Source organism: Lacerta agilis, chromosome 2 (genome assembly GCF_009819535.1).
Source record: "Lacerta agilis isolate rLacAgi1 chromosome 2, rLacAgi1.pri, whole genome shotgun sequence".
Classification (NCBI taxonomy): domain Eukaryota; kingdom Metazoa; phylum Chordata; class Lepidosauria; order Squamata; family Lacertidae; genus Lacerta; species Lacerta agilis.
This window is the reverse complement of record NC_046313.1, coordinates 26,045,854-26,067,348: the sequence shown is the minus strand read 5'-3', so window position 1 is coordinate 26,067,348 and position 21,495 is coordinate 26,045,854. Positions and strand designations below refer to the sequence as shown.

At 46.9% G+C, this 21,495-nt stretch overlaps 1 protein-coding gene across 1 annotated transcript in view; it reads right to left on the bottom strand.

Annotated features, from left to right (window-relative positions):
• AATK (apoptosis associated tyrosine kinase) overlaps positions 1-21,495 on the bottom strand; it is a 74,045-nt gene that overhangs the window by 13,305 nt on the left and 39,245 nt on the right. The window contains 4 exon segments of the mRNA XM_033138995.1: positions 1,016-1,095; positions 3,989-4,130; positions 6,608-6,751; positions 9,033-9,166. Of these exon segments, the coding sequence (XP_032994886.1) occupies positions 1,016-1,095; positions 3,989-4,130; positions 6,608-6,751; positions 9,033-9,166 (500 nt within the window).

Genomic DNA, 21,495 nt, shown 5'->3' with positions numbered 1-21,495 from the left:
CAGCCTAGCAGGTGACCACTGCAGCTGCAGCTCAAATCTAAGCTTCTGGTCCATTGTAATTCTCCAGCGAATGTAAGAAACTTATTTCCCCTCCCTGCTCTCAATGTTTCCCCCCACTTTGTGTCAATTCAGAAATTACTTTCCGGCACTTTTCCACATCATCCATCCTCTCGACTGAGCCAACGCATCAGCCGAGGGGTATGCAGGCCCCATGGTTTCCGATGCTGTTTCAGCAATCGCAATGTGAGTTGTGTCCAACTGCTTGAGCAAATGGGACAACTCCCCAAGTGACAAAAGCAACTCGGGGAAAACTATGAACTGGCTCAGCATTCACAGGCCTACGTTTCCCCCCCCCCTCAAGGCCCAGACCTGAGCTGAAGTTATTGCACACTACATTTCAACAGATTTCACACCTTGCCTTCTCCCTCTTTCAATGCATCTTACTAAAGTTTAATATGTAACATGAAAAAGAGGCCTCTCCTTGCTCTACACTCCACCAGCACTTGCAAGGACCTTGGATACAACCCATGTCCAGTTAGGGGCACCCCATGGCCAGCTCTCACAATTGGCTTTGGGGCATAGCTGTCAACCTTCCCTTTTTTGCAGAAAATTCCCCTATCAGTACTATAGTCTATAGTATAGTACTGACAGGGGAATTTTCCGCAAAAAAGGGAAGGTTGACAGCTATGCTTTGGGGTCACTGAGGCAGGCACTATTTAAAAATAAAAACAGATGCCAAGAAGTAGGTAGGCAGGCAATATAAATAAATATACAAAGGGCTGTTAATTGTCATCTTTGACAGGGTCCTACTCCCATACCAGCAACAGCCAAAAAGGAAACACCAAGGAAGGCAGGAATAATGGACAGGAAGCAAAAGTTATGCTGTTATCCCTTCATTCGACATGCCTTTTGGCGTCTGCTTCCTCCCTCCCTCTCCCCCTGTCCCCCACCACCACCAATGCGGCCCCGTTGCATAAATCAACAATATGGGATCAGTCTCAGGTGAGGAGCTTACCTTGCCAAACCATCCATGGCCAATTTCCTTGAGGTATAGCAGGCTATGGCGTCCCAGGTCAGTGGATTTGAGCAGCTGCACTGTGAAGGAGCATACAGAGCGGTTTGAAGTTCTGCACACCCTGCCAGCTTGACCCCTGCCTGCTGCCTCATCCTAGCTTTCCGCAGAAGAGAGGGGTCTGGGGCAGAAAGCTTCCCAAAGGATCAGGCATACGGGAGTCCACAGAGAGAAGCAGACACCTCAGCCGCTCCTGAGGCCAGGCTACGTGGGTTTGCTGCATCTCTACCCCGTTGGCAAGAGCAGATCCAGGACTGAAGGTGAGCGAGACTCTCTCTCAAACGCATATACGCAGGAGGAGCCTTTTGCTATAGACAGCCGAACTTCCAAGCCTCCAGGCAGCAGAAAGTGGCTGTGTCGCGTCCACCCTTCTGGGCAGTCCCATGTGTCCCCCCCCAAAAAAAAGCAGGCGGTGTCATCCCTTCGCCCCCTCAGTGCCAGACGCCACTGCTCCCATCACACAGAGAAGCAAAGGCCCCATTGTTGCACCCAGCGGTGATGGCTGTATCTGGACACTGGACCCATTCTCTGAGGGCCCATTTAGTGCACAGCAGGTCCGCACCAGGCGAGAATTGTGTGGGCAGAGCAGAGGGGAGTCGCTGCCCAGCTAGCTGGCTCAGCCCCACTCCATCCCACACAGCAGAGCAAGTCTTGGATTCCTTCGCCACGTCACATGGGAAGGAATGCAGGGCCTGTGGGACTTGGGGACCAAAAGGCCTTTGTCTCCAGAGGTAGCGGAGGAGAGGAAGTGATCTCAGGCCACAGGAGCAGGGAGTGACCTCTGCTGAGGAGTCAAACACCTACACTGAGGGACTTGGAGATGGATGGCCTATCTCGCTGTTCCCTGCCTTGCCTGATCATGGATGCCCAGGTCGGAATGCCTGCTTTCCAGGTACCGCATCCTGTTTAGGAAAAAAGTGCCCTGCAATCCTCTCTTGTGTCCCATTTCCTCCCCCTGCCACCTCCACCCCACCCTGCCACGGCCTAAATGGGGGGTTGCCCTGCCATACCGAACCCACAAGGTGGCACTGCCGAGTCACCGGCTGGGGTGCCCAACTAAGAAGCCGGAACAATCCGGAAGATACTAGTTGAAGTGGGAATGAAACAACAGCAGCAGCAGCAGAGTGTTGCATCTGATGTGGAGACAGGCAAAAAGCACCAGCACATGAAATGTGAGCTGCTTGGTGCTTAACTAAAGAAGGTGAGATGCTGCCACCTTTCCTCCCGGCACTTCCACCTGGCGCTCTTGCACTGGAGCTTTTCCATGCTGGATTTGGAGTATCTTCCCTTGGAGGGGGCGGAGGTCAGACAGAGGATTCTGAAGTAGGTGCTGGGGGAGCAAAAGCCCCCCAAACGCATAACTGGCAGGTGCCGTCGTACAATAAGTACTGCATACGGACTCTTTAGATGTGAAAATGCCTCTGATGAAGAACAACTCATGTATGGCAGGGCCTTGGAGGGGCAGAAAGCAGCATCGCTAGGCGCTCCCAGGAAGTTGCAAACAAACCCGCACATTGCACACGCAAAACCAACCCTGGCTCCCCCCCTCCTCTGCTGCAGCTGCTGTGAGTGGCAACAGAAGCATCTACATCGTAGAGGATAGATGTGGGCGAAGGGAACCGAACTCCATGACTGGAAGGAGGACTTGATCCATGCAGACACAGTATCCACCAAGCAGCTGCAAGTGGGCTGTGGGCAGCAGGAATGAGACCATCCATTGTGTGGAGGAGAAGGCCGGGGCGGGTGGGGGGGGGAGCCTTGCAATATGTGACAGACAGCTGAGCTAAAAGGGCTGCAGACGGAGGGGATCTCTTGGAGTTTTGATCTTGCTGGGAGGTGGGGGGGGACACACCTGGGGAGCACCGAAGAGGTTGCATCCCCCTATGGTGACCTTTGGATCCATGCCATCGTAAGCATACTGCCTTGTTTTGGTCGCTTTAAGATCACCTGCTCGTTAGGGGCAATTGTTGCTGCCTTAAGTCCTGGTGGGATGAGACAGAATATAGCTGTACAACAGCTTAAGGTGTATTTTTCTGGGACTGACATATTTTGGCAAAAGGATGAGGGCTTCTGGGTTGCACGGAATATCTGGCATTCTGATTGTATGTTCTGCGCAGCTCTAGATATTGCATCTTCCTATGCCTACAAAAGACAACATCTAATCTATTTTGCATTTCTTCCAACTCTTCAGCAGATCACATGTTTAAGCCTGAGGTTAAGAGGTTTTTAAAATAAAATAAAATAAGGATGTGTAATTCCACTGTCCACATTCTTCTGATCGCATCTGCCTCTTCTCTTGAGGCAGAGTGGGCCTTGACTTCTCAATTATGTCACTCTACAAAAAGCACCAGGTAATGATAGTAGTGACCACTACTGCTCCAGCTTCACTTTTCTCTGTACACCTGTGACAGTTTCCTCTAGGAAACAATTCATATGTAATGTCACTGAATGCGCATGACGAAAACTTCCAGAGGGTGGTAGCTGTATTAGTAGTCTCTTGCAACAAAAACAAAAGAGAGACTTGAAAGACTAACACATTTATCATGGCACTCTAATCAAGGAAAGGATATGTCATTAAAAATGTGTCAGTGCCATAATAAATGTGTCAGTACATAGTTGCTTTGAGGGTGCACATAAGCAACCCATTACACCTTTTCAACCATAGTGAACAGCGCAAAATCACGAAGGTTAAAGGAAGGAGTTTTCTGCCCACCTTCGTGGGGGGATTCTAATCCATACTCATTATTGCAAGAACAGAACTTCTGTTCCATACTCATTATTGCAAGAACGGAGATTCCAGGTTTGGTTAGCCACGTGAAAATCCAAGGCCATGCTCTTTGCATGTTGCAAGTGTGCATTGTTGCTAAAACTGAAATGGTGGACAAAATCATAAATGCAGGGGGTTCAGCAACTTACCTGAGCGCCCAGGTTGCCTGGACATGGGCAAGGAGACTTCGGTGAGAGGCAGAATGTAAACTTCTGGGCCATTCTGGGTAGCGGGTGAGCCCTGGGCTGAGAATTCACTAGCATACTCTTCTCCCTCGGCATTATCAAATTCCTGGGGTGGGGGATAGGGGTGGGCAAGACAGATAGGGAGAGAAAAAAAGGAGCCCAGCACAGGGCAAGGAAACATTTTTATACACGTGTAGAAAAGGGAAGGATGGAAGCATGCATTCCCCATCATCATACTCGTAATCCCAGTCACGTAAGGATTATTGCAATAATGCATGTGAAGCAATCATTACTCTTCTATAACAGCTTCATCACAGTCATCATCGGTGCCATCTCAAACACAGATGAGGAGGCAGAGATACATGTACTGAACCCATAAATAAGGGACGAGCTGAGGCTCTGTAGCAGAGCACCTGCTCTGCATGCCAAAGGTGCCAGGTTCAATCACTGGCATTTCTAGGTAAGGAGGGGAAAGGCCGCCTGCCTGGAATTTTGGAAAGATGCAACCAAGTGGCATGAGATAAGCTAGATGGAACAATAGTCCAACATTGTGTAAAGCAAAGCATACACAATTACAAGGCCCAGAATATATATTTTTTAAAAATCCACTGTATTATAATGGTGATCTATAAAATATAAACTGCACCAATGAAGATATAGAAACACACAACTAAATAATATAATTCAGAAGACGGCAGACAGGTAGATAAAAAGTCAATTCCGACTATTGAGAAAACAGAATTGAAAAAGACTGAGCAGGCAAAATGGATTTTTCTCTACTGGCGTGCTTTCCTCTGATTTGTATGATTTGGTTTTGTGTTTCTGTACCTTCACTGATGCAGTTTACCTTAATTCATAAGAATAATGAAATAAAATTTTCATATTCTGGATCTTGCCATTGTTCATGTCTTGGATTCTAAGGATCTTTACTGCCATTGTTCTTTATCCCAACCTGGTATAAGGCAGCTTCCTAGTTCCAAAATACACCCAGGTGGTGGGTGGCAACTCCCTTGCGTTCTTCTGTACGCTTAAAAGGGAGCAAGCACACAGGTGGGGAGGAACAGGCACACACATTCCCCCATCCCCATAAACAGCCAGGGGAGGAATACATGTATAAACACCCTTGAGCTACACACAATGGAAAAACAAAAGCACTGAGCACAGCCTTCTCATACATATGCCCAATTTGCACTAAAACCAATATTAGTTCTAACCATTTTAACTGTCATCCCAAGATTATGAGGGAAATACCCTTTGAAGAGTTTCCTTTGAATTCTTTGTTAGAGGTTGCCTAATTCTCTTCCCGTCTCCTCTGCCACCCCCACCCCCACCCCACAACAATTCCTGGGGTTCCCTGGGGAGAGCGAGTTGCTGTTATGAGTCTCTGTAGTGTCCATATGCAAGAAGAGAGTAAACACTGGCCAGTAACACAGACCTATAGAGCCCTGTCGCACACACAGGCCTGGCTCACCCCTATGGTATAACAGCTTGAAATGGGAGTTGCACAATGCAGCTCTATGAAGTAGCTAGCAAGCAAGCAAGCAAGCAAGCAAGCCAGCCAGACAGACAGACAGCCAGCCAGCCACTTGTGTGAAGCAGACCTCCCTCCACACAGACAGGGCAGCTTCAGCCATGCCCTGTTCTTGGAGAGTGGTGGTGGTGGTGGTAGAGGGGACAGCTGCATGGGGAAGCCGCTTCATGCAAACAGCCTTGCCATCTGGGACTGTGCAGGTGCAATTCAACTTCAAGCAGCCACATACACCGCTGAGTACACGCATGAACCATGCCACAGCCGTGTGAAGGGCACAGCCGCTCGTACGCTCCTGTCCAGATCCAAACACTGAAACTTAGGGGGTGGGGCGACAGAGGCAGCAGTGCACTTACTCATACTCTTTCTTTACACACACATACACACAAACAAACACAAATTGAGATGGGGGGGGGTGCTAGCTCAAGCTTGGTTTCACAGATCCAGGGCAACAGCTCCTAGGACATTTAATGGCAGCCAATTTCCAATTTCCTTTGGAAACACAGAAGCTCCATGAGTGGTGCAGTTGGCGAGAAAAGCTTTGATGAACAGGACAGAAGCAGCAAAACTGGCAAAGCATCATCTGCCCAGGATTCTCTGCAGACCCAAGAGATGGAGCTCAGTCCCACATGCAAAGCGACAAAGGTTTAAAGGCTGGCTTTCCCCACCTGGTTCCCCATTTGTTGGCTTTTTGCTGGACTACAACTCCCAGCATCCCTGACCCTTGGCCCATGATGGCTGGAGCTGATGGGAGTTGGAAACCAACAGCATCTGGAGGGCACAAGGCTGGGCTAGGGGGCAGGTTAATGGGACAGCTTCCAGGCCTCTGCCCCCAGCCCTATTTCTGCATGGGAAAGCTAGGAAGCCCCAGAGGATACAGAGCAACCCAGCCCATTGCGCCCACCCCGCCCTTGGCCAGACGCTTGTTATCCCACACTGGTACCCCTGCTTTTGTTTCGACCTGTGTGGCCAGTGGCGGCTGCTCTGCTCCTTCCACCCTGACCCCAGTGAGAGAGACACAGTCATAAATACAGTTGAGGGAGAAGCAGCCTCACCTTGGTCAGGGGGCAGGGGGAGGGCTGCCCAGGGTTCCCCAGTTCTACATTACAGGCTGTTTTTGGCACTGTGCTGGCCCCCGTGCAGGGCAGACACCTCAAAACCATCCTCAGCCTCTTCTCCCGGGATTCGCTTCTCCAGCTCTAGGCAAGAGTGCCCAGAGAAAGTGTGTTAATAAATGCACCCTCCCTGAAGTGCCCTTCAACACACCAACACCACCAACCCCGGCAACAGCACGCAAAGTTCGGTGCGCCCCCTCCCCAGCAAGCCTCCCCGTCCACACATGCACACGCCCCGCCTGCAATTGGAGGCCACAGCATCTCCACCTCCCCATTCACTCTGTGCAAAAGCCAAGTAGGCACTTCCATTTACCTGGATGGACTTTATCCCACCGAAGGCTGCCCCGGCAACCAGGTAGGAAAGGGTGAGCATCACCCTTGTGCCATGACGCCCTTGCGCTGCTGCTGCTGCATTTCCACGGGGAAAGCATGGAGGCTGCTTTGCAAACCCTCCCTGCGCCCCCTATATAGGCAGCGTAGGGGCCTCTGAAGTGCCTCATTGTTCCCGCGGCAAAACCTGGCCGGTGCTGCACAGCCGCCAGCCCACGGGACTGTCCATAGCTTCCATTCCAGCACCCCACGGCTGCACCGTCGCCTGGCTGCCAAGAGCCCCCGCAAGAATCTCAGCAACACATTTCTCCAGCACATTCTGTGCCTGTGAGGTCACGCTGGCGCTGCCCACTCCCTCGTGGGGCATTCCAGGGCAGGCCACAGCCAAGACTGGACGAGGATCCCAGCCAGCCTGGGAATTTAAGAAGGGACACCCCGCCACTACTCTAGCGAGAAGGGGGTGTCATGTGTGGCTCACAAACTAAAACTCGTGTATTTCCTTCAAGACAAGAGGCAAAAGAAAGAGAGCCTTCCTCTTAGGCCAGCTCAGTACCCTGAAATGCCTACTGCACCCTTGAGCTCCATGTTAGAAGTCGACGGAGCTTATGCTGTCAGGGAGAGGAAAGCACCTTGGGAGTTTGTGCCCTTACCTGCAAAAGGTGTGCACGGAGGAGTGTGCTAAGGCAGATGGTTTGCACAAACACTTATCTCCTCATTAAAACTTGTTCGGTTGCTGCTGATGAAGAGCTATTGGACCTGAAACACGCTTTAATGTTAAGTGTTTCAAGGGCACCTATGGAGCTTTCCTCCTCTCTTTGTGTGCCCTTTCACATTTCGTGGGGCTCTTCTTACCTGCTCCTCATAGCACGGCACCAGAATGAGCAAAGGAGGCCTCCAGAGAGAATGCCCACCTCCCTACTGACCTCAGCCCCACCAACAATCCCCACTCCCTCTGCCCTTCCTGGAGGCTTTAAAGACAGCTCTGATTTACTAAATCGCTCCACTTGCAGGAGTGTACCTTTGTCACACATACGAAAAAGGGCATCAGTGTACAAACCTGGTCTAAATTCTGACACAGGGAAACAGCAGCCATCACACTGAAACCCACTGCCTCTGGGCCCAACAGCAGAAGCTGTTTCCCCCCACTGGTAGAGCTCTTTCATTTCATGCGGAAGGTCCCAGGATCACTCTCTGGCCTCTCCATTTAAAAGGATCAGGAAGCAGGTGGTGGCAATTGCCCTCTTGAGACCCTGGTGAGCTGCTGCCACTCAGGCCTAGGCAGACAACAGTCTGAACGGAATAAGGCAACTTCCTATGTTTTCACCTGCCCACCCGCCTCTTCTTCTGGGTTGGTTAGGACTCAACAGGGTCTCCTTCAACCCCAACACCCCCACTTCCAACAGAATGCCAGACAAGCGTCCCTTGCTGTGTTCTAAGGCTCGCTACAGCAGTGGGATAGCTCAGTTGGTAGAGCGTGAGGTTCTCAATCTCAGGGTCACGGGTTCGAGCCCCACATTGGGCAAAAGATTCCTGCACTGCAGGGGGTTGGACTCGATGACCCTCGTGGTCCCTTCCAACTCTATGATTCTCAGCAAGCCCCTGACACCGGGCTTTGTTGGAGATGTTGCTGCTCACTAACGTTGCCCGCCACATTTCATCTTCAGCCCATGCTGAATTCCTTGCTGGTTCCTGTCACAGCTCCTTTGCCTGCTGCTTGGCTGCCGCTCTCTCTCTTTCACACACAGACACACTTCTCTCTCTGCCCCTGCTTTCTCTGAGCAGCAAGAGTTTGTGAACAAGGGTGCGCCCCCCAAAACCTGCTTCTCTCCCCCACAAATCTTGCCTCCTTGCCACGGGTATTCTAAGACGGGCTACCTAGAGCGAGGTTGGTTCTAGCCCAGTGCTGAGCACCCGCTGCCTCTCCTTGCACCACAGACCCCGAGGAGATGGAGAACGGCCTCCCTTCTCTACCGCCAAGTCCAGTGCTGCTACACAGCCAGCCCTAGGGAGGACGTGGGCTTCCCACAGTGCTTACCTTGAAGCCAATGCCCCCCTTCTTGCAGCACAGACAGGCCAACATGAGGAAGATGAATGTGAACAGCCCAGAGAAGGAAACAGCCACAACCACCAGAGAGGAAGACCAGGAGAGCTCACTCAAGGGAGTGCCGTCTGTAGGGAGACAAATGGGACACAGCAGGGGGGAAAGATTAGAAAGGAAGCGCAGGGAAAGCCAAGGATGGAGATGCACTTTTTTCTCTTTTCCTTTTTTTTTTTTTTAAAGGGAAGCATTTAGTTGAAGAAAGACGGGAAAACGTCCAGGAGCAGAACCCAGCAGGATGCCACTTGACTACAATTTCACATTTCCCCCCCCCCCTTTCTTACAGGCTCAAAGTTAATCCAGAGGTTCTGGGTTTAAGGAACCCTTTTGCTGTGCCAGCACCAAAGCACGTCCGTCCCCTGCTCCAACCGATACACTTAAAAAACACTTTCTCAGACAGAACGTCTCTCAGTTACTCTCCTTCCCAACTCCTGGAACAGAACGCAGAAAACACTGCATCCTCCCAAGCCCATTTTACTCTCCCCTCTGCTCAAAGATCAGGTATGACACAGGAAAGGGAGGGAACCAGAAATGCTCTTCGACCCATGTGGACTGCTTGGCCTGATCCTACATCCCCTACAGCCTGGAGAAGCCGAGGAGAAGTGCAAGTCGTGCAAGAGCGCATTTCCCCTCTGCTTTTAACATGTAGAGTTTGTCAAGGTAGGGGCAGCGATGGATGCTGCTGGGTTAACACAAAATAGGCCCCTGGTTACCCTACCTGTACTTCCCACAGCCCTGCCGATCTCCATTCATTTCCCTCACATACCTCAGATTTCTAATTTGTTAATGGATTTATTTATTTTCTGCAAGGAACTCAAGGTAGTGCACACGGTTCTCCCTCTCAAGCAATCCCTGTGACAACCCTGTGAAGTAGGTGAGGCTGAGAGACAGTTATTGGCCCAAAGTCACCCAGTTAATGGGGCGACTAGGGATTTGAACCCTGGTCTTCCAGGTCCTAGTCTGAAACTCCAGCCACTACACTGCTCGCTGTTGTTCATAATTCACTGCTCTGTATGAAAGCAGTGTGGTGCCTGTCTTTCTCAGTTTGGACCCATGGCATCCTGCTGCACACACACAGCGTTTGGTGGAAAGCACAGTCATTTCCATTGCCTGCTGCTCAGGGAGAAGCTATTGTCAGTTTCAGACAGTGTGGATATTCACGGAGGGAAAATCATATGTAGGGCTACTCCACACTTCCGCTTGTCCCTTGCCTAGAAAGCATGAGTCCAAGCAGTTTTCCTCCTGCCCCGCTCCTTTCTCAGGAAAAAGCCTCTCTTTCGCTCTAAATCGGAACAAACAGCAACCTGCAGAAAACCCAAACAGCTGTTTGCTCCGAATGAGCACTAAAGAGTGGTTTTCCCTGTGGAACAACAGAAAGTGTGCATAAGCCCTCAGTGCCTGGTTGGCAGACCACTGTCTGCTGGCAGCCAGCTGCTTTGAAGGCAGCCCAACTTCTGGTGGTTCTGAGCACCCCCTCTGTTAAAGTAAAAACTGGCTTGCCTCCTGAAACATAAAGGGATGTTGGAGACTGCACATAATTCAGAAGGGTGAAAATGAGCAAGAGGGAAAATGCTTGTTGTATCCTGAAGGCCAGTACAGCAGCTCCTTTAAAATAATGAAGACAGCTGGTGTTCAGAAGATTAAAGGGGAAATGAGACAATCAGAGCAATAAAAATTAATTTCACAGCAAAAAGGGGAGAAAGGGGAAGTCAATAAACAAAAGAAATATTAAAGGCATCAAGATCACGGAGCCCAAGATGCTTTGTGATGCAAAAGAGCTAATTTGCCAATTTAAGCTAGCTAATACAGTCCCAGGGGGAGCATTTAACTGGTTGCTACAATGGTATGTTAAGAAGCACATACGCGTGGGAGACAAAGCATGTACATAGGAGAGTGTATGGGAACATGTAAATGCTTGAAGATGAAAGGATCTGACAGGATATTGTGTGTGAGTGAGAGCACACAACTGTGTGTAGGCACATTAAACAATAGATGCTGCTGCACACACATGCATAGTCACAAACGCTCGCTCTCTGTTCTAATCCCACACATGCCGTGAAATGGAGCAAAATAACTTGTCATGACACCATCGCCATGGCAATAAGCATCCCTTGCCTGCCTCCTCAACCCCAGGAGTGGGATTCCTGGCTTTCTGGAAGGATGCAGCCCTGCTTCTACCAGCTAAGAGAGAGGCCCATATCCTCCTGTTGACTCCTGTGCTTCCAAAACTGGCAAGAGTGTAATCCATCTGTCTGCTGGCATTTGCAATACCACTGAGCCAGGCGTGGGGGTGGGATTGAACTGCTGTGCGATTTACCATAGTAGTTCTAAGGCAGTTTGCGGGGGAAATGTTTGGATTTCCCGAGAACCAGAACAAGAGTTTTGATGGAGCAATGCTGCAGAGTACTGAATTTCCTTTGCAAATTGTCTAGGCACCAACAGAACATTTTTAGGTGCCTAGGCAACCAAGAACCTGGGATTTTCTCAGTCAGTACTTGTTCCAGATGGACTTCCCAGCTAGGATCTGGAATCATGTGTGGGACTGGACGGCGTTCCTCATCCAGCTACGGAGAGAGGAGGGAACCTTGACAAGGTTGTTTCATCCCCTTATTTCCAAGCTGTGGCTCGCTGGGGTAATTCAGTCTCCCTAAGAGATGCCTCCAATTTATCTCCAGCAGGAACAAAGCCTCGCTCTGAAGCCATGCAGCTGCTCTTTCAGGGGGAAGAGTCAGTACTAAATCAATGACGCGAAAGGCAAGCATGCTGGTGGTGGGTGGCGAGGAGTAACAAGCACAGCCAGAAATGCCTGAAACGGCATATTGTGCTTCGCAAGGCTAGATTTCAGAAGGGTGCATCCTAGAAGCAATTTTAACGACACAAATAAGCAGGCAGGGATAACTAAGGCCATTTAGCTACTCTAGTGGCTGTTCTGGTAGGCAGGACTGAGCACAGAATCCCATTCGCTAAATGGAATATAGTTCATAATTAGCCACTTCGCTCTAACCACTCTTACTCTCAGAGCTAGATCTATTCATTCAGAGGCCGTGCTGGGACTGTGCCATGTCAACAGCTGATGGGGGGGGAGGAGCTGAGAAAAAGAACCCAACAACCTCTCTGTGCTCTGAGGCAGTAATGCAAACACACCCTGAGATTGAGGAGGAGGAAGCTGGCAGGTATTGGCACCTCCTGAACTGGTTCGTGGGGGCTGGCTTAGAACAGGTGGGCGCAGTGCTTCATTTGCCCTGATGGACCACACCGCCCCCCCCCCCTGACCCCAGCCTTCTTCTTGATATGCTCACTCTACACAATGGTTCTTCCGAGCCTGAAAAGGGTGGGATTTAGAACACAGGAATCCCTGGTGGCTCCCAAACATCCTGGCAGCTTTTGCTTCTGAAATCCCTTCACTGCAGCCCCTGGATTTACTACTGACCTGCAGCATCCGGCCCATGTTCTCAATCCATGTTTTTCCTCCTGACTGTTTCCACCTGTGGCAGGTCTTTCTACATGTGCTGCACTTTTAAGGCATCTCCTTGAGCTCTGGCCCCATTAAGCTTAGGTAGTGGGGAGGACCTGACCTCTTCCCTTCAGGGCTTAGGGCAGGCATAGGCAAACTCGGCCCTCCAGATGTTTTGGGACTACAACTCCCATCATCTCTGACCACTGGTCCTGTTAGCTAGGGAGGATGGGAGTTGTAGTCCCAAAACATCTGGAGGGTCGAGTATGCCTATGCCTGGCTTAGAACCAAACTACAGATAACACAGTAGCTTCATTGTTTGTTTATTTTTTAAAGCTGAAATCGGAACCAATGGCAATTTGCAGGAAAAAACCGATTGCTGTTTGTTGCAATTCAGCACTAAAGATCGGGTTTCCCCAGGAAAGCAGTGGGGCAAACGGAGGTCTGGTAAAGTCCTCAGAGGCAATTTCAGGTTTTTGTTGTTGTTGTTTAAAAAACCATGCTAGACCAACATGGAAAGGAGGAGTGCTTGCAGAAGTGTCTCATTTAATTCAATGAAACCAATACAAAAAAGGTTCCCAGTGGATTATTGTTGAATGTAAATTCTTCTCTTCCTTCCTGAGATGACAGCTGGAGATGGTTACAGATCCCCTGCTTGGATTTTTTTTTTAAAGATATTTGCCCTCTTGGTGAGGGGGGAAAGAGGCATAAGGTACCCATATGGCACTTTAGAGAATGCAATTCAAATAAAGAGGAGGGTGCCCTGCATCCTCGACTCAACAAAGTGTTAGAGTGACCAGGTGAGTGCAATAAAGATCAGAGTGTAGATTTCATGCCCTTCTTTGCCTTCACTTTCCACGTGAACATAAACCAGTCACTTCTCCATTATTGCCCCTCTTGAACTCTGTCTCTTGAGGATCTCAAATGGGATGGCACACAAGTTACTTTTTGGAATAGTTAGTGGAATAATAAGCATAGCAATAATAACAATAATGATAGGTCACAATGCAACAAGAAATAGATGCAATCTGTTTAAGTATGCTACTAAAGCAGCTAGGATTTTGTTAGCCCAGTAATGGCGGGCGAGTGAGGTCCCAGATAAGGAGGCTTGGCAAAAATTAAAGGAACCAGGGAAGGGCAAGAAGGGAAGTAATAAATAATGGTTTTATTTTAAAGAAATATATTAATGGGAATTTTATTTTATTTTAATGTGGATGCGGTTTTGGAAATTGTGAGAAACATGATAGATAGATGATATAAAATAAAATAGCAGGTGCAAAGATAATGTGGTCTATTGCATAGGTATAATCTGCATATTGTAATTAGGGTCACAAAATAGGGTTCAAATGATCCCCCCCATGCATTAAAAGAACATACGTGATGTGGTTGTCTAAAGCCCCTTATAACAACATCAGATCAGGGGAAGGATAGAGCATGCTACCACATTTGGTACAGCATGCCAAAGGGCAATGGTCCCATAAGGTAGAAAAATAATCAGTTTTCCCTAACAACAATATATTGATGTTTGGGTACCGGGGGAAATGCAGTCCTTTCCAAAACACGAACAAGTCCTATGTAAGTAAGTTTCTGGATCCCATTCAACAAATAAAACAACACCTGCACATTTTTATTTATTTTATCCGCACTTTGAACCGGTCTCCTCTTGGAAAGGCCGAATCTTACCTCTGTCTCTGGCATGTCTTTTTGATAGTAAAATTCTGCCTCAATTAAATTGCTGGGCAATATTCTCCCTGGAGCAAGGAGAAGGGACCTGTCCCTTCCTCCAGGGCTGCCAGCAATGAGAATAGTACAGATCCCTAACAAAAAGAGCCTTCATGCACCAGGTTTATGGGGCATCTGCAGCGAGAGCAGCCCACGGCTTTTATTGCTCAGCTGTGAGTCTGCTTTTGTGAGCCATTGATTGGGCTGCTTCCCTTCACAGATCCCCTGCCTTAGAAGCTGCAGCTGGTCTATCGCTACTCTGTTCTTCCAGAACCTCTCACAACAAATGAAGTGTTTAGAGTTGGAGGAAGCAGGAGGGCAAGGACGGAGGAGGCAACCACTCAGAGTGATGCTGCCAATTTGAGTTCCATAAAAGCATCAAGGGAACAGAGAAATGGCTTTCCTGCTTTCAACGGGATCCTATTCTCCTCCTTCCAACATAGGCAGGGAAGTGGGAGGTGGGCTTTCCCACAGCACATCTAATAGTTTTGCAAGTTGGGCAAGGACAAATGAAGGAGCCTTGCAGCCTAAACTATGAAGTTCACTGAAGCTTCAGGTAGAAAGGACAGACGAGGGCCCAGCTATAAATAACACAGTGTGGGCAAAAATGCTCATGGCAGAATCAGGAAGGAATATAGTGTAGGAACACTTGAACATAATACTAAAAATAAGTTAAGGAACTAAGGCATTGCAATCTTTAAGGCTCTTTGCGCAATGCGCTGATTGCCCAAGCAGCAGCCATCAAACCAGCTATGACAAAGAAGACATCATGGACCAGTTCCACTGGGTCCAATAAGATGGTTAAGAACTTTATATAAGCAGAGGAAAGACAACCCCGCATCAAGGTGTACAGGGGCACTGTGAAAATAACACAGTATAACCTCAAATCCATTTCAAATCCTGTTTAGAAGAGGAAGAAAAGGAGGCAAAAATAATACAACACCCTCCCCCTAAAAACTTGGGAGAATACAAGGCGGGTCTTCAGGTCTTCCCTTTTCAAATGGAACCAGGGAGATACAAGACGAAAACCTTGAAAAATAACATATCACACACTGCATCAATTTGCTTCCCTTCCCGGCACCAATTACATGCTGGAAAACGAGATGAAACCAGTGAGGTCTGAATGAATATAGCCACCCAAGTGAAATTCCAGAAGAAGGTGACCCTAAAGTAGCCTGTGGACTTCAGCATCCAATATTCTCTTCAGTCAAGGGAATGAAACAGTCTGAATGTATTCAGCTTAGAAAGAAAGCAGACAAATTCTTTCCTGCTTGCATCTTACTGCGGCTTCCTTGCGTTCCGTCTACATGATTAAATACCACCAGTGGCACAGGAACAGCACCAAAGGGTATTCTTGCTGGAAAATTGCCTCTGTTTCCACTAATGGAAATTGCTGTACTGGTGCTGAAATGGGAATTAAATTCCCTTTGTCATGGAACTTTCTGAATGCTGTTGTGGCTGCAGGGAACATAGAACAGAGGATGTGCTACAGTTGCCCATCCCAAGAAAAACCAATGGACTCCTATTGATGATCAGCTTCATGCTTTCGGGGAGAGACCATTTTACTTTCCTTCCACCTCTCTAGTAAGCACCAAAGAACATCAACTCCCAAATAGAAGAGTGGTTCATATTCTGTATATATAAAAATACTGTAATGCAAATTCACCAGAATGGTTTTTTTTTTCCTTTTTAGCTTTAGTTAATACATCATCTGTGTTCTTTTAAGTAATCTGACATCGTCTTAGACAGCTTTCGTGAACCTGGTGCCCTCCAGATGTTATAGACTATAAATCTTATCAGCCAGTTCTGGATTTTATATGATAGAATTCATCCACCTGGTAACAATGAAAACTAGAAGGGGAACTGACATGTGCAAAACTGGCATATTTTGATGATGAAGTCAAGGAATCTTTTTACATATATGCCAGTATACTCAGCCCAGTATACCTGAAGGAGCGTCTCCACGCCCATCATTCAGCGCCAAGGGCCTTCTAGCGGTTCCTTCACTGTGAGAAGAGAGGTTACAGGGAACCAGACAGAGTGCCTTCTCAGTGGTGGCACCCGCCCTGTGGAACGCCCTCCCACCAGGTGTCAAGGAAATCAACAACTATGTGACTTTTAGAAGACATCTGAAGGCAGCCCTGTTTAGGGAAGTTTTTAATGTTTGAAGTTTTATTCTGTTTAATATTCTGTTGGGGAACCGCCCAGAGTGGCTGGGGAAACCCAGCCAGATTGGGGGGGGGGGTTATGCATAAATAAATGAATAATATATGTTGTTGTTGTTGTTAACGTGAACCCATTAGCTTATATTTAAAAGTTTCACTGAAATAACCACCACAATCACTTACGACACAGAAGTTACTGGTACTATGCATAGAATTCTATGGAGCTCAAAAGTGACTTTGATGAAATCACTGCAGCGGGAGAGACTCGAGGAAACAGTTTAGGGGGCAGGTTCTCATCATCAACACCAAGGCACCTAAGGATCAGCCTCCAATTGCTCACTGAGAATCCCCTCTTCTGCCTCTTATGTGCAAGCTTGCATTGGGTTTGGATGATTTCATCCGCGTAAGTTTCCACATTCTACAATTCCCTGCTCCTACTGGTGGTGATTAAAAAAAAAATCTATGCGAAGCTGAGAAGCAGGTATATGTACAACTCCCCTCCATCTCTCTGCCTATAGCAGGTGTGGGTAACTTTGTCCCTCCAAATGTTGTTGAACTCCAGCGCCCATCATCCCTGGCCATGCTTGCTGGGGCTGATGGGAGTTGGTAGTTCAGAAACATCTGGAGAGCCAAAGGTTCCCCACACATGATCTATAGCATGTAGACTCTGTGGCATGGTTCTGCCCTGCCCCTTAAGTATTTACTCAGTTTTGTTCATTCTCCATCATGCATAAGCAGCCATGTCTCAGCTGTGCCAGGTCTGAACACACAGGTTGCAGATTACTACATTGGCAGTAATTCACACATTGGTAGCCCTTGTTTGCTGTACCTGAATTGCCTTTGCCTCAGGGTTAAGTGAGGTGAAAGGAGGCTGTTGGCAGCATACCTTGGTTTTAGAGACCGCAACTACTCCTGTTCCCCAGGCAGAGAAAAAACAAGCTTGAGGAGTTACAATTACAGACTCTTACACAGACCTTTAGCTGCCATATATCCCTGCATTTGTTTTCAGACTAGTTCAGTAGTCTGTGGTACAAACACTAACATGATTGCACTCAGACAAACAGATTTCAAGCTGCTAATACTGGCATGCCCAGAGCCAAGGCTTTTTGTTCCGTTGCGGGGCCTGGCTCAGCCACTTCAGACAATTAATGGGATATTTGGTTCAGCAGGGAGCTAGGCACATACTCAGTAATCCTTTCTGCGAGTTCTGGGCCAAACTCTGGGAGCAAAAAAGGCCATGAGAGCGAAATGCTACTCAGCAGTCAGTGCTGGGGAAATCATCTCAGCGCACAGAGGCTGCTTTATCGCCCACCAGCAGGCAGTCCTAGCAGAAGGGGACTAAAGCAGCAATTGTTTCCTGTCCAAAATTTCAAAGCCTTTGACCCATTCTCAGATTTGCAGGCATTTGTTTTGTTTCTTGAGCTATATAGCAAAGGGCTATAAACTATGTTTTTCCAAAAAAAAATTTTTTTTTTAAAGTAGGCTTTAGTGCACTTACATTTGAGAAGGGCACAGGCACACAATGATTTATTCCAGCTTAATGCCTCCCTTAAACTCTTTAACTGCTCCTATTCCCCTACCTTTAAATGCACTACCTACCTGGTAGTGCATTTAAAGCAGGAACGACAAATCATTCTGCGGCGCTCCAACGGCACAAAGGGAAAATATATGGTTTTGGTTTGGACGTTTGCATTTGTTGCAACCTTCAGAATCTTGACGCATTTACCTAACAATATTTACAAGTATCCTCATCATCATTATTTAAATTTATATCTCACCCCTCCTCTCAAAGGAGCCCAGGGCATACAAACAGAAGGGCACAGAGAGTTTCATTATATTGAGTCACACCAATGGTCTATTTAGGTCAGAATTCTCTGATTGGCAGCAGCTCTCCAGGGCATCAGGAAGCCTCTCTGAGTCCTACCTGAAGATGCCAGGGATTGAACCAGGGGTTGAAGCAGATGCCCTATCACTACGCTACGGCCCTTCCCTAGGGTGGCAAACAATGAAAGGTCAAAACCATCAAAACTTCTATAAACAATTCCAGACTGGGAAAGATCTTTTGGTATTTTGTTTTGTTTTCTTAAAAAAAAGTTTTGTTTTGAAAAGGGAATGTCTCAGTAGCTGCCAAAAGGACAGCAAAGACAAAGGGTAGGTGCAGCGGTGGACTTTGGACTATCAAAGTTCAGCAGTGCCCTGTGCGATGCTAAAATTCAGTTCCCCCGCCTCTCGTGCTCTGTTCCACAGCATTGTTTTGGCGCCCCCTGCAGGGTGGTGCCCAGTATGACTGTACTGGTCACGCTACCCTAAAACTGCCTCTGGGAGGTGCCATAACACAAAAGGCCCTGATTCCTGTCCTTTTTGTGAGGAACAGACCTCCTGATAAGATGGCAGTGTTGATTGGGCATTTAAGGGGTGAGATGATCTTTCAGGTATCTACAGGGCTTTATCCACCAAAAAGAGCATGTTGAACTTAGCCCAATAGCTAATTGGCAGTCAGCGCAATTCTTTCAGTAGCCGCTTAACATGGTGGCAATATCCTGCCCCATGTTGCACTACCTGCAACTTCCAAACCAACCTCAAGGGGAGGGTGGATTTGATTTAAATCAAATCGACTTAAATCACGATTTAAATCACTAGTCAGTAAGACTTGATTTAAATCATATTTTTTTACAGAAAGACTCATTCTTGCTGGTATAATCTTAATATTTACAACCAGATGAGCATTTCATTTTTGGAAAAATAAATTTTGTGTAGTTTTTACAGTTATATCAAAATTTAGTGATTCGGTTATACTATTAGAAATACATAGACAGATAATTATGAAATTGTTGTTTATATTTGGACAACTTTTCTGCTGTACTTCATTGGAAGGAGAAAAATAATCATTTCCTTAATAACAATTTAAACAATTTATTTAACTAAAACAATAACATTATAGCATATGTCCCCATGTTTGTTAACTGATGTGGTTAAACTATTTTATAAAAAAAAAGACTTAGACTGAGTTTTAGCACACATGAAAAACTTAAAACAAATCCTTATTTCCTGATGAATAGCCTTTGGACTATAATGTAACTTAATCAGAAAGCTATCTTTAGAAAGATTTTTTTCCTCCAAAAGCATTTTATTTTAAAAATCCAATTTAAATCAAATAAATCCGATTTAAATTTTTAAAAAATCTGATTTTATTTATTGATTTATTTAAAAATCATTGGTTTTTATCCACCCTGCTCAAGGGTAGCCCCACGTAGAGTGCACTACAGCAATCCTTTTGTCTAATACCCAGTGTGGTGTCGTAGCTAGACTTAGACATGACTTAAGTCATCTCACTGGATGACTTTGGGCAAGTCACTCTCTCAACCTAACCTACATCACAGATATTGTTGTGAGGATAAAATGAGAAGGAAAGAACCATCTGTGCTGCCTTGAGCTTCTTGGGAGGAAAAAGTGGGATATACATTTAGTAAGTAAATAAATATAAATACTGGTAAAATGGGTTTGCAATTGTGCAAGCTTAGCTCTAGGTTTGAATCTGAGCTTCCACACAGGGCCGTCTCGTAATAGGGGCTGGGTGGTGCGGTGCATACCGGGTGCTCCCTCCCCAACCCGCGCCCGCCCCCATGTTTTTTATTTGGCCACCTAAGAGCAGCTGCCAGAATTACAACAAACTTTAAAAGCAAATAATGTTCAGTGCAGAGCTACAAGTTATTTACTGTGCTGGGCTCATTATTTTTCCCATGTAGTGTCAATTATGAACTGTAGCAAGGATTCTGGCTTCTTGAAAATTCCAGCTCTCGTGTGTTAAAAACAGAGGGGCAGGCTTCTGATCTTCACAGCCGCAGAGAAAACGGATGAAACATACATGCAGACGGCACCTGGATGATCTCTCAAATAAGGGATCCAAAAGGCCCTCTTGGTCAGGGTACCAGTAATCAGGAAATGGAACCAATAGGCCTGTATTCCAGCCCAACTCCTCTTCCACTAACCATTTTATTTGCCAAAGACCCAACCAATCTTTGCCAAAAGAATGCAACTTTTACAAATTCCTGCACAGCAGTAAGAACAAAGTACACTCTTTGCATGCATCTGCATAATATAAACAAAATGGGCAAAGTTTGCTCTAAGTAAAAATTTGGACTCTTTTGGTTCAGAATCTGGGTATTATTACGTTTCTCTGAAGTGTCAAGCACATCCACCGGCATAGAACAAAGGGTGTGTCCACCCTTATTAGAAGTCAGCAGCTTTGTTTCCAATACAAACAGAAATAAATGCAAGAAACAGAGAAAGCTGAATAAAGATTTGCAAACTGGGTGTTTAAATTACTGCAGAATTGCTCTCAAGAGAAGCTCTTCAAATTATCGCCATCTGTACTATCAGTGAAAGAAATCAGCTGCTTCTCTACAGTAGAAACAGTTCAAAGCCCAGTGCACAGTTGCCCTTCCTATCAAATGTGGTTCCATTAGTAACAGCTAAGAATCTTCTTCAGCCAGCCAAAAAGCATCCATTTGCCTCATGCTTCTTCTGGGCCAATCCAGCAGAACTCAGGATTATTACATGCAGGTTATATAAACAACAGTGAGTCACAGTGAGAACATTTTGAGTGAAGGGTCCACCAACCATTCTGCTCAACATTTCCTTTTAAACTCATGCACCATGTTTGTTAAGGACACTCCACAACACAGTGTTGTTTGTGGCATTCTACCAACCAATTCACAAGGAAAAGAAGTTTACTGTATTTTTTTAAAGTATATTTCCAGTTCATGGACTATAAAAATTGAAGGAAGGAAAAGAAGTTGATGAGGTGGGAGTGTGAGGGAGGGAATGTACCTTTATAAGGCATCTCTCCATGAGACCCAACAATACCATAAATTAAACAAATGGAAAAGTTTAAATATATGATTCAAGGAGCTTATGAGTTCATGGTTTATTTGCTGTGTGAGAAAATGGTTTATGGAAGGCTAAATGCCAAGCTACACTATGGGACAGAGCACAATTCCATGGTTCCAGTGGTGTGGTAAGATGAGGTTGTTAAAAACAATCAAATCAGCACCATGGA